Source organism: Grammomys surdaster, unplaced genomic scaffold (genome assembly GCF_004785775.1).
Source record: "Grammomys surdaster isolate TR1022 unplaced genomic scaffold, NIH_TR_1.0 143, whole genome shotgun sequence".
In the NCBI taxonomy this organism is placed as follows: Eukaryota; Metazoa; Chordata; class Mammalia; order Rodentia; family Muridae; genus Grammomys; species Grammomys surdaster.
The window spans coordinates 9,175,172-9,188,571 of NW_021604601.1; the positions used below are offsets into that span (position 1 = coordinate 9,175,172).

Here is a 13,400-nt window from a genome sequence, read left to right on the forward strand (position 1 = left end):
CTATTTATAAGGAAATAAATGCCAGGACTCTTACAAGAAAAACTTAAATAACTTATTAGCATTAATTATGAACTTGTAATATTTTTAACAGTGCTTAGCACCTGTCTAATCTGTGCCCAAGAGAGAAATAATTCAATCCTCTGTCTCAATATTACTTTTGGGGGGGGTGGTTAGGGGGAGTTCGAGACAGGGTTTCCCTGTGTAGCCCACGCTGGCCTCGAACTCAGAGATCCAACGGCCTCTGCCTCCCAAGTGCTAGGATTAAAGGTGTGTGCCACCACTGCCCGGCTCAATATTACTTTTAAGCTGTAGGTGAAAACTTGGGTATGCCTTTTTAACTAAGCCAAGGATACCATGTTGGTCTGTTCAGGCTGCCATAGCAAAGTTCCAGAGGCAAGAGCCGTAGCTCACAAACATCGCAAGAATCTGTTTTATAGTACAAGAGCAAGGTGCCAAAAGGCCAGGGGCAGGCAGACCTCAGATTTATAGGAAATCCCATGTAGTGTGCTTGGGTCATGATTCAGCTCCCCTGGGACACTTTTGTATGAAATGACAATGGTGGCCCTCAGCAGCAGTGTTGTCAGGCCCACTGGCACTGCTGCCTGTCAGCAGCACGGGGATTTCCAGCTGTGGAGCCAGACTTAGCCTGAATAACATGCCCAAATGGTAGAGCCAGACAGTGCTTTCAGAGGGTCCCAGTTCTCCTACTCAGCCACCCCTGGCTTCTTAGCCTCCACTTGTCTCCTTTCCCCTCTATAAAATGGGCTGACACTGGTGGGTGTAGATACAACTAAGTCACTGTACAGTGTCTGTGCATGAAACATTGTCCTGTGTATCCACCATATTGGGTATTTGGCTCTGTGGTACATTCTAACTGGTGGATCTCATTGACCTGTACTTTCTGGAGCCCTGCCTCAGATGAATGGCACCTTCCTGTGGTGACATCATTCCCTCTCATTCTCCATAAGCCCTCTCTCCTCTCCTTATCCTCTCTTCTCCTTCATTGAGCCCCAAGCCCAGACCGTGGGATGGGGCCTGTCTTGGCCATGCCAAGGAACGTTGCTGGATACTGCTTTTTCTTAGCACTAAACTCATCGGTTGAGGCAGCCAGGTGCCAAGGCTGTGGACTGTTTGCAGCCTTGAAGATGTCAGCCCCGCTGAAACTCACCTGTCCTCTGGGGAAGAGCTCAGCCCTAACTACTTCAACAGCCCAACAGAACTCTCTGGTTCTTATGTTGTCTCAAAGTGGCTTCCTGGGGATGGACGTGTTAAGCCAATATCTGGCCCTGTGGGTACCCTTCCTCCCCACAGTGCATCAGCCAGCATGTGTGAGCCGTGACCTACTTTCTCAGCAACTGTTCTTTAATAAAAGTCAGTTGCCCGTCCCTGGAGCTGCAGTCTTCCAGTGACGTGTGAGAAGAGCAGCCTGCTAAAGGTGGTGGATGACAGGATTGGATGTCTTTGTGGTCTTTTATAAAAGTATGAGGAGACAGCAGGATGGCAGAGAGCATCACTTCAGACAGGCTGTTGGCTCTTTGGAATAAACCTTGCTGGAACATATCCCTTAGACCTCAGCAGGGTAAGGAGAAGATCCTGATGGATCCAGGCCTGTCACCTACTGGGAGCATCTCTTGGGCCCTGTCTTTTAAAGGGGCACACAGCATTGCCATCACCCTGTGGCATGGGTAGTACGTTTAACAGAAAGGGAACAGTCAGTGACAGTGTGACGGGATCTTGGAGACGGGTGTGTCAGTCTCCTATGCTGGAATTTGTTTAGGAAGTGTTCACATACATGTGTTGCTGAGAGAGATAGTGCACACTAAGTTCTGCCCCTGGGGAGCCCCAGCTGCTAAGAGACATAGTTGGAATGAAAGCTACTGGCTTTCTGTGCCCAATGGCTGCTGGGAAGCTCTCTAGATACTGCATCCTGGAACAGCAGGAATAGCTTCCTGGAGGAGGTGCTGCCCATGGACCTGAGGAGGGGCAGGAATTTACCCAGTGAGGGGAAGAGAACTCACAATATCCCAGAAGGTAGAAGGCTGGGACCCGAAGTTCTTCCTTCTACCCTGCCAGGAAAGAGAGCCGAGGCTGGGAAGTCAGGAGGGAGGTTGGAAGGATTCCTTTGTTGGGCAGATGGCAGTGGGACCTTTATCCAAGTGGGAGGATGTCTCCCATAAAACTAGAGTGAGTGTAAGAATGTGGGGGACGTCGAGGAGCAGCAGAACAGTCATGGAGAGAGAGCAGCTGCCTGGGAACACATATGGGGCGGGGATATGATATGGGGCATGGTACACAGTGGAAAGGGCTTTTGTTTCCTTCCTGGGGCTCAGTGGGAGCCACAGAGGGATCTGAGCAGCGGGTGCCTGCTGTCAGCCATGTTTGAGAAGGCTGTGCCTGCTATAGCTGTGAGGGAACCCAGGCAGTGGCTGAGGGGGGCGGGGTGGGCAGAGAGCCCAGAAGGATGGATTGGAGGGTGTTGAGCATAGATTTGGAAGAGGGTTGTGGTCAGGAAGGGAGGAAGGCTAAAAGGCTTGACCTAGTAGTCCAGAAGGCTGGGACCCATAGCCTCTCCTTCCATCCTGTCAGGATGGAGCCAAGGCTGAGAGGTGAGCTAGGGAAGGAGAGAGCTGAGGTGGGAAAGCCTTCACATCAGAATCACCTTACAGTCTATTAGAGCAGAGCCTATTTTTCTGGGCTGAGGACAATGGGCGTGGACCAGTGCTCGGGCTTAGGGTACAGGCTGGGTAGCTGGGCAGACCACCCTAGGCATAGGGGCCAGGAGTTAGAAAGGCCCTCCAGTTAGGGTCAGGGTTAACTCTGGGATGCAGACTGCTCAGTGTCCCTAATTTATCTCTTCTGTCTGATGTCCCTTCCAGGTGGCGTCCCCTTGAGCTTTCTGGTGTTGGTGACAGGCTGCATGTCAGTGGGCAGAATTCCAGATGCAGAGATCTACAAAATCACTGCCACTGAGTTTTACCCCCTGCAGGAAGAGGCCAAGGAAGAGGAGCGCCTGCCCGCTTTGAAGAAAATCCTGAGCTCAGGGGTGTTCTATTTCGCATGGCCCAATGATGGCGCCTGCTTCGATCTGACCATCAGGGCTCAGAAACAGGGTGATGACTGCTCTGAATGGGGGACCTCCTTCTTCTGGTAAGGAACTTGGGCACAGAGGGCAGATTCTGGGTAACACCTGGGCCTTCCATTTTGCCTAGGGTTCAGAGTCAGCTTTGGAGTAGCGTTGAGAGCCATACTTGCTCTTTCTCTGTGCAGTGAGCGAAGACGTCTAACCCAGCATCCCTACCCTGTGGGTTTAGCTCCAGGAATGTATTCATGTGGTCCCACGCAGGTCTAGAAAAGAAACTGTTCCCTGAGTAGCTTACCTGCTCAGACTTCTATAGTGATGTTCTCCTCGGACTTGCTGGGCATGAAAGAAACAGGAAGATTAAGTGTGACAGGAATTCTGCTGCTGGTATCCCAGCAAATCCTGTCTCTCTTCCTTTCTTCCTTCCTTCCTTCCTTCCTTCCTTTCTTTCTTTCTTTCTTTCTTTCTTTCTTTCTTTCTTTCTTTCTTTCTTATTTATTTATTTTTATTTAATATATATGAGTACACTGTAGCTGTCTCCAGACATACCAGAAGAGGGCATCAGATCCCATTACAGATGGTTACGAGCCACCATGTGGTTGCTGGGAATTGAACTCAGGACCTCTGGAAGAGCAGTCAGTGCTCTTAACCACCGAGCCATCTCTCCAGCCCATGGCTTTGGTCAAAGCAGTGCCCTGTGGAGCCACCCCAGTTTCCCAGCCAGACACAGGCATAGAAGCTTGTTTCTGCCCTTCCTTGGTATTCGCCTAGCTGCAGTTGCCCACAAGAACCAGTAAGCGTTTCCGTGGTAGGGTAAAGGTGCTTTCTGTAGAGCTTCAGCTCTGTTCTAAGTTGCTCACTTCTGTTGAGACATCAACCCTCATTCTAGCTCCACATTCATCCCTCGCCCCGCCCTCTGCCTTGACATTCTCCTGGGTCCTCTTCAGTTTATGTGGTTAAGTTTTGGACACTGAAATCCTTGTTGTGATGCATGTCCTAGTGCAGCAGGTGGGCACGAGGGCTGAGACTCCTTCTACATGTCTAACCAGCTGCCCAGGTGGGCTGCGGACCAACAGTTAGTGGAAGATGCCTGGTGCCTGCTGGCCTTTCTGCAATATCTGATTATTCTTTGGGGACCAGCGTGTGTCTTAGCTTTGTCACACATACTCCTGGAGCTGTGGCCCAAGGCTAGGGAGGTCTTAGGCAGGGGTTCAGAAGCAACTTTAAAGTGGGATGTTTGTGATCACAAAAGAGGATGTGGCATTCTGTGGAAGCAGTAAACCGTGCTATGCCAGCTCTTTCATAGCTGCTCTCCTATTGACTGCAGAAGATGTGAGATAACACAGGGTCAGGAAGGTAAGTAGGTGGAACCGAGAGGGCTTGGGGGAGGGGAGGCCCCATTGTATCCCTTTGGAAGTAGATGCTTGACTAGGTTTGGATTTGGGAAGAGGGGGTATCTGTGGAATGTGCCAGGTGGGTAGGTACCCTCCCAAAGGGGTCCTGTTGAGGCCATGAAACTGACCACATTTGAGTCAGCAGGCAGCGTGGCCACAGCCAGATCACCCGACCCATTGTACTTTGCGGAGGACTGGAAGCCATGGCAGGAGGCAGAGGGAGTCCAGCGTAGGATGCAGCTGGTGATCATGAGAAAGAGGACAGCATCAGGGCCATCCTTCATCGGTGGCTGTCACTTCCTAACGCTCTGGGAGCCTGGCAGGAAGCACAAAGCTCTTATTCCTCATAGATTTGGATCCCTTCTTCCTGGTTCTGAGCCGTCCTCCCAAGAGTCCCTTACGTAAACCGACCAGAGCTGTCCAGTTGACAGAGGTTCCTCCCTATTACCCCCAGTGACGTAGCGCCATGACCAGCAGACCGTTTAATGTATGTTACTAAAGGAGTTTATTGTCTGAAGTCCAGAGAGCCGTACTGAAGCAGCCTGTCTGTGAGGTCTTCCTTCTTAGCCATTTTTACACAGAAGCAGCTGCACCTGTGGACCCCAGTGGGTGGGCAGGGCTCCCTGGCTGGGTGGGGATAGTGGGGTGGAGTGGGTGGTGGTGGCCACATTCCCAGAAGCTTGCCTGAGGGCAAGGGCTTTGAGAAGCCTAGATCCTCCCCTAGATCCCCAGGGATCTGAGCTGAAGGGCAGGAATCAGCTTCTTTTTTAAACAAATAGGCCATTGTGACCTAGATTCGTTCCAGATCTTGTAAGAGAAAATTCCCTGGTGACCAGCTGCAGACTGGCCCTGTTGGAGCCTCCTGGGTATGTGGGGAGGCTGGTTGGTGGGGGATGGGAGGATAATGTGGCCCTGTGCACCTGTAGGGCTTTCATCTAGGAGGTCTGAGGCTGGAGTATAGCAGTGATAGAGAACTCACCTAGCATGAAGAAAGCCTGGAGTTTACCCCTAGCCCTACAGTCAGTCAGTCAGTCAATGAATAAATGAAACTCTTAGACTCAGGCTTTAGAACGGCACGTTGCGTTTGCCAGCCCTGTGGTCTCGGGCAAGCATCTTCTTTCTTTGTGTCTCAGTTTTATAAATGGGATTTCTGATAATAATGACCTTTTCACATGGGGTCGCTGCAGGGATGGGTTAAACCAGCCCACATCAACTCTTCAGGGGTGATGCTTTGTGTACTTTTCCTTGTGGACTGTTTTAACCATTGTTATCATCATGGACTCCAGAGCCCAGAATAATCCGCAGGGTGTGGAGAGGAAATGATTACTGAAGGTTTTATCAATTTTATTTTCATCTAATCCCTTTTAACTTAATTTGGAATTTTATAATGCTTTCTTTATACTCACTCCACTGTATGGGCACATATGTGTAATTACATAAGCATATACATATTTAATATAATTTGTATGTAATTTACCCTTGCCCATTATTATTACTTATTTGAAATATGAGTAGGTTTGTTTGTTTATCTTATGTTTTTTGAGACAGGGTTTCTTGGTATAGCTCTGGTTGTCCTGGAATTCACTCTGTAGACCAGGCTGGCCTCTAACTCAAAGATAGACCTGCTTCTACCTCCTGAATACTGGGATTAAAGATGTATGCCACCACCACCACCAGGCTAAACCATGAGTATTTTTTAAAGATTTATTTTTAATTATGTGTGTGCCTGTGTGTCTGTGTGCGTGTATGTGCACATGAACAGTTGCCCACAGAGACCAGAAGAAGAGGGAGTTGGGTGTCCTGGAGCTGAGAGTTTTCTCACGTGTGCCAAAGCACCACAAGCCCTTATCTACTGAGCAGTGTCTCCAGACCCAATGATAAATTTTTTATTTTAATAAAAAAATATGGCAGCACAGGTCTAAATAAGGCTTCCTTTCCAGCTTTGTCCCCTCTGTCCTTGCTGTCATCTGGTAGTAGTGTAAGGAAAGGACTTCTGGCCCCTTCCTCCTGTATGTATCATACTGGCCCTGACTATTAGAGTCTCTGAAGCACAAGACTTTATGACTCTGTATTTCCCAACTGCAGGGCCTATTGGAAGAACAGTTAGTGTTTGCCTCTGTTGAGTGATAATTCTTCCTGGGAGACATGGCAAAACATCTCTTAGATAAGGAACTTACAACAGCCAGAAATAATGACACCGCCAAAGTACAGCTTTTTTGGGTTGTTTACAGGAGTATGGGTTACAGTTTACTTAGAGAAGCATGAACAACTCAAAGGCAGCTGCATTTCAGGATGCCTACTCCAGTGTGGGTGAGACCTTAGAAATGCTAGAGCCCTGTAGCTCTCTGTAATACTTGCAGGCAGGTCACAGGTCAGAGTCTCCTCTCCTTATCAATCCTTGCTGGTTGTATAACTTTAGGATGGGAGGGAGCCTTATGATCTCTTAAGTTTCAGGAACTTCCTGAGATTTGTGAATTGTTTACTCCTGGAATCTTAAGGAGCTTCTGTTGAGAACTTTTTGAGTTTTTAAAGAACCTCCCTTCAGAACTTTCTGAGTCTTTATGAGTTCCCCTCCAGGAATGTTTCCATTGGGATGGAATTGCATGTACAGCTTAGGGGAACACTGGGCCCATGGGAAGTTCCTTAGTACTTGGCTCTGGGTATAGCATTTGTAGAGCCTGGTAGAGTGACCCAAAGTTGTCATGTCACCTACTGTTTTGCAGGAACCAGCTATTGCATGTGCCTCTGCGGCAGCACCAAGTGAGCTGTCATGACTGGTTGCTGAAAGTCATCTGTGGGGTGGTGACCATCCGCACAGTATATGCCTCCCACAAGCAGGCCAAGGCCTGTCTCATCTCTCGCATCAGCTGTGAACGTGCAGGTGCTCGCTTCCTCACCCGTGGTGTGAATGACGATGGCCATGTGTCCAACTTTGTGGAGACAGAGCAGGTAAGTATCCAGGCCCATTCACAGCACAGAGTGACTCAGAATATCAATGTATCTTACAAATGTAAGTTTTCACCATGAGTAGAAGAGGCTATGATGTGTGTGAACAGGTTTTTGACCGTGGCTTCTTCCTGTATGTGCAAAATTAGAGGACAGTTTGGAACTTGCCTCTGGCTTGATTGCTCTATCTTTTTGTTTCACGGCTCATTCTGAAAAGACAGTCCTTACTTAAGCTATGTGTGTATGTGTTCATGGATGCATTTGAAAGCCTGAGGAGTTCTAACTGAATGTAGAACTTACCAATTTGACAAGAATGCCTGTCCATCAATCCCTAGAGATACTCTTGCCTCTACAGGATTACCAGCACGTGCCTTTTAATAGGCTGGCTTTTACATAGGCACTCGGGATTGAACTCAGGTCTTTGGGCTTATATGGAAAGCCCTTTACCAACTGACTCAAGAAAGTATACCATAGCTGTAAAGAGTACTACCTGCTCCAGGAGCGGCCGACAAACCAATAGGGGTTGAAAATCTTTTTAGGACAAATAAAGGATACAAAAGAATAACGGGAGAAGAAACTCATTAAAAAAACCAAAAAAACAAAAAAAAAAAACCAAAACTACATCATTCAAAGCTTCATTCTGGAAGCGTGTGAGTGACTGGGAATGACATCGTGTGTGAGAGCAGTTGCTGTCAGCCCCTACAGAGGAGAGCCATCCGTAATGTCTCCTTAGGTTCTTTCTTGGTGACTGCCCTCATCCTGGATGTTTAAGTCCTAACCTCCTGAGAGATGCTGTCTCACACCTGTTGTTTTTTGCTCTGACTTGCTCCCTGAAGGGTAGCGCCACCTTGCAGAATAGCAAGTGGGATCAGCTGCAAAGGAAGGAAAGCTCCAGGGAGACACAGGTCTGAGTCCTTTCTGCACCCTGTGTGTTCCCACAGGTGCAGTTTGGCAGGCATCGTGGGGCTGTGAGACACCCTTCCAGGGCACCAGTTGTTCAGCACAAGTGTGTGCATCGCCCCCCCCCAGCATGTGTGAACCTCTGCATGCTCATTCAATGATGGCTCAAATCCATGTGGGGGTCTAGTTTGCAAGAATACTGTCACCTCTCAGAGATGCAAAGATGGAGGCCTCTCATGAGAGTCACAGGAAAGTTGGAGCAGAAGCCCTCAAAAGATCTGTGCCCTCAAAAGATCTATGGGTAAAATTACTATCTTGGGGGAGGGTGGCTTGCCCTCCTGAGTGTTGACAAGGCTATTAAGTAACTATTGATTGAAAAAAGAAGAGAATACTTACTCCCACCATGAAAGCCATTTTCATTTTTCTTGCTCATGTCTGCACGGTGACAAAGACTTCCAAGGTTGTGCCCACCCTCTTTACTTCAACACTTTTATCTGGTATCACTACCCCTCACCCTCAGTCCATTCTGGTCTGGGACAGAGTTCTGGTGTTTTTGTTCTGCTGGTTCTGAACAGGACGAGACACCACAGATAGCAAACAGTGTTAATATGGCACACACAAAGCCTGAATGTGGTACCAGAACCAGATTCCAGAGATCATCTTTGGATCAAAAAGGAATCCTGAGCCCAGTCTGAGAGAAGAGGACCATTTATTTGGTCCTGGTGGTGTTAATCCCCAGATGTTTAGTTTTCAATGCTATGGTCTTTTACCATACCTTACAAAATAGGTCTTTAGGGTGACAACTTTCCTGTACTATAGGATGGACCATTTGAGAGGGCACTGTGTGTTTCCTGGGACTGCTGTAATAAAGCACCACAATCTGGGTTGTTCAAACAACAGGCGTTTGTTCTCCTGGTTCTGCAGGCTGGCCATCTAAGATCAAGGTCAAGGGCCCGTCCATAGTCTCTTGAAAATCCCTCTGGGAGGATTCATCCTTGCTTTTCCCAGCTTCTGTAGTTCCTGTGTTCCTCACAGGGGCATCATCCAGTCTCAGTCATACTGGATCAAAGGACTCACTCAGCTTCCTCCAGGGTGGCGTCACTTATCCAATTATAAGAACAGAGGTCCTCTATCCAAACAGGGTCACAATTGGAAGTACAGGAGGTTAGGACTTTAACGTGCTGCTTCTGGAATGGACACAGTTGAACCCATAACTTTAGGGCATAAGTGCATAAACCCATCATAAAGAGTGTGCTGAGATGTCAAATGTCCCTGTGATACCTGTTTTTCTCACTAACACTGGCCAGCATTTCCTCAGGCTGGGGCTTTTCTCTGGTTGCATCATGCAGTGTGCCTGGTGACTCGTATGTCTTGTTTTCCCATGTTACTTGTTACTGAAGATGAAGAACCCTACCCTACATCTCCCAAATCTCCACTCTGGGGCAGCCCAACCAACTATGCCTGAGAGATAAGAACAGTCTACCCACACTCTCAGGGATGTACAGCCAGCCTCAGTCTGTTTCCTGTTGCTGTCACACAGTACCACATCCTGGGTATGTTAAAAAAGAAAAGAGATTTATTTTTTGGCTCATAACTCTGGGCTAAAGTCACGGGCCCACATCTGGTGCTGGCCTTGCTGACCGAGTCCTGAGATGCTGAGCATCTTACGATGAGGGCCAGGCAGCACATAGGAAGCCTGGCCAAAATGGCTTCTGTTTGAAAACGCATTCCTAAAGGAAGCCAATAACCCATTAATTTAAAGAAGGCAGTTGCTAATCACCACTTGATGATGGGATTAAATGTCAACATGCTTTTAAGAATGACAAGCTACGAAGGCTTGCTGCTCTCTGGTTGTTTGGGGTTGGAAGAGAGATTTCTTGGCTCCCATGAGCCTTTGTGGTCTTCCCAGTTTGTATTTTTTAAGATTTCCTTTTCCTCCTCTGGGCCACATGGGTGTTTCTATAAACTTGTCACTGGCCTTGCTCCCTTAAGCAATCACTGTTAATGGCCAGATACTCACCTCTGCTGTCCACCAGAATAACAGGTAGCTGAGGAGTATAACTTAACCCCACAAGACTGTTTTCACAAGACACATAACTGGGCAGGAGGGCTATATAAACTCGGAGCAGTTCTTTGTGAACATGTGTATTTGAAGCTGCTACTGACAGGTCCTATGAGAAGTAGGAGCCCAGGCTGGCTCAGGACACCAGAGTTCCAGGGCAGTCTAACCACAAGAAACTGGGAGATGACCTTTGGGAAGGCCATTGCTCCCCAGAGCAGGGTGGGCTCAATGGCAACTGAGAAGCAAGCTATTGGGCTTTTCAACAGAATCTACTTGTGGGCCTGTTAGTCCAAGAATGCCTACATTACTCTAATTTGCCATGCCTGAGTCAGTCAGGTTCCAGCCTACAATAGCATAGGAGACTTTCTGCCTTTGGCATGCAGGTATTGTACACTGTGTGTGTATGTCTATGTGTGTGCGTGTGTGTATATATATATATGTGTGTGTGTGTGTGTGTATGTGTGTGTGTATGCGTGTGTGCATGTCTATATGTATGTTTTGTGCTCATGCATTTGTGTGGCATGTGTATGCTTATGTTATATATGTTGTATGTTTAAGTCCACACAACATGTGCTTGTCTGATGTGTGTACATTTATATATTGTATGTGCATTGTGTGCTTGTTATGTGTGTTGTACACTGAGTGTGTATTTACACTTATGTGGTGTGTACACACATGTAGATGCACATACACTGTATGTCTATGTGGTAGGTGCCTCTTGAGCTTCTTAAGAGGATGCCCGGAATCCTTTTCAGCTCAGCTGTGAGTCATACACAGTGGGCTCTGTCTGCTTCAGTGACTCAACCCTGCAGAAAAATAAACCTCTCAGTTCCCCAGCCTGTCAGCAAAAGGGTGCATGGTAAATATTTGGCTCTTGACAATCAGGCCACCATCTAATCATGGGAGGTTGGATTGACTCTTCATGTCCTCCTAGGGGTGCCAATGTTTGTAAACATTGCATTTGGAAGCAGAAGCCTAGTAGAGCCTTTCCTGTGGCATTTCTCCCTTTTCCTAGCCCTGTTCCCATTCTTAACCCTCTGTTAAAGAAGCTGCTTGGGCTGGTACTCCTGGCTGTGCAGCACCAGGCCTGCTGTGGCATCAGCCTTGGGATTCCTGTTTGCTTTACAGGGCTCTAGCTCTTCCTTGCATCCCTCCCAGTCTTGCCTGGTCTTATCTGTCCCCCATCCCAGCTCCTGCAGCTAGATGTACCTGCCCCAATGTCCATCCCTGCCCAGCCTTCCTGAGCAATGTTTTCCAAGTGACCACAACAGGCTGGGAGAATGTGTCTAACATCAGTCTCCACTTGGAGAAGGAATCAGGATGAGACTGGTTCAATTAAATACCTAGGCCATACTGCTGGGCTCTGGGTCTCTTGCAGGGCCCTGTTCTCTCCTGCATCTTTCTCCTTCCTCTCCAGGGGCCCTGTGAAAATGGCACCTGAGAAAGATGCAGCCCCATGAGTGTGCAGGCCTATTGTTCATCCAACATAGAGGTGTTATGGAACTCCATTGTGTTGGTTGCTGGGTTACACCCTGGGTGATGGGGTAGGAGACTCTTAGACGGTTTTTCTGGGGAGAAAGAACTCTTGCCTGTGGAGACGGGGTCCCAGGGACAGTCTCCTGCATAGCTGAAAGTAATGTTTGAAGCCCAAGGTCTTCAGAGTAAAGCATGAGAGTCCTCAGCTAGGTCAGATTCTAGCATTGGAAATGGTTGTCTTTATGTTAGCATGTTAGCTAACTCTGTCAGGGACACTGTCTGTCTTGTGTCTTTGATCTCAGGAGGGCAGGACTTCCTGCAGTGGGGCAAATAGAATCGAAGAGAGAGCACATTTGCCTGTAGCCAATACCTGGAGACAGACGGCATGTTCCCGCCCTAGTGTATTTTCCTCTGGGGACAAAAGCTAGAATTACAGTTTACAACATAGATACCAGGCCCATGGTGTTCCTGTGGTCCAGAGAACCTTGGGTCTCATTGTCCAGCCCCCGCCCCCTGGAGAATTACTAATGCATGTGCGATCTGAGCATGATCTAGCCCGTGTGGAAAACCACCCTGTAAGAGAGCAGACCAGTGAGCAATGGAAAGGACTCTCAGCGGTGCCTGTGGTGGCCCTGCCAGGACAGGGTAGGGTTGCACAGATAAAGGCCACCATCTGATAAGCACTGCAGCCATCTCTGAGCCTGCTCAGGAGTATATTTTTGTGTCCTTTAAACTCTCGTCTGCTTCTCCGTCGTTGGAGGTAGGTAGGCCACTACAAAACTGATTGGCGGGGGCTCTTATTATTGTAATCTTAATTTAAGCATCATTTATTTTTACAAGGGGTCTGTATATTGTAAAAACTATTGTGTCTGTATTAGCATACTGGTTTGATAACACAGTAGCACAGGACCAGGACTACAGACAAGTTCAAGTCCAGCCTTGGCTTGAACTGTCATATTCAACAGTGGCAGGTGCGGTCAATGGGACTTTTACAAGAGCTGATTAGTTTGATTCATTCCTTTACCAAAAGCTCCTCAGTTATTGAGCAGGCAAAAATAGAGCCCTCTGCAAAGGTCTAAGCTAAAGCCCCACCTCATTTGCTTCTGGTTCTAAAGTGGGAAACGGGTATCAGGCTTTTCAGGGAAGTAGATAGATAACGTTATACCATAGGCGTGAGAATTCCTGCACACACCATGTCTGTGTGCAGACCCCTCCTCAGAAATCTAGGCAATAGCCAGAATGCCCGACTGTCTGGCCAACAATGAGGGAGCCGCAGCAGCCGGGCTAGGTGAGAGAGCAGAGGGCACCGAAGTCCACCGGCTACCTTCCAGGCTGGTGTCAGGTCACAGGCACCGGATCCCATTACAGTCCAGGACATTCAGTTTCATTGACGAGTCCGTTTCTCTCTCTGCTTCCCTGTGCTGCAGACGATTTACATGGATGATGGAGTATCGTCCTTTGTCCAGATCCGAGGCTCCGTTCCACTGTTCTGGGAGCAGCCAGGGCTTCAGGTAGGTAATTTACACAGAAGGCTTTCCACTGT

At 48.2% G+C, this 13,400-nt stretch overlaps 1 protein-coding gene across 1 annotated transcript in view; it reads left to right on the forward strand.

Moving 5' to 3' along the window:
- Synj2 (synaptojanin 2) overlaps window positions 1-13,400 on the forward strand; it is a 61,040-nt gene that overhangs the window by 6,476 nt on the left and 41,164 nt on the right. The window contains 3 exon segments of the mRNA XM_028764380.1: window positions 2,877-3,147; window positions 7,197-7,422; window positions 13,285-13,368. Coding sequence (XP_028620213.1) covers window positions 2,918-3,147; window positions 7,197-7,422; window positions 13,285-13,368 — 540 coding nt within the window. The 5' untranslated portion in view covers window positions 2,877-2,917.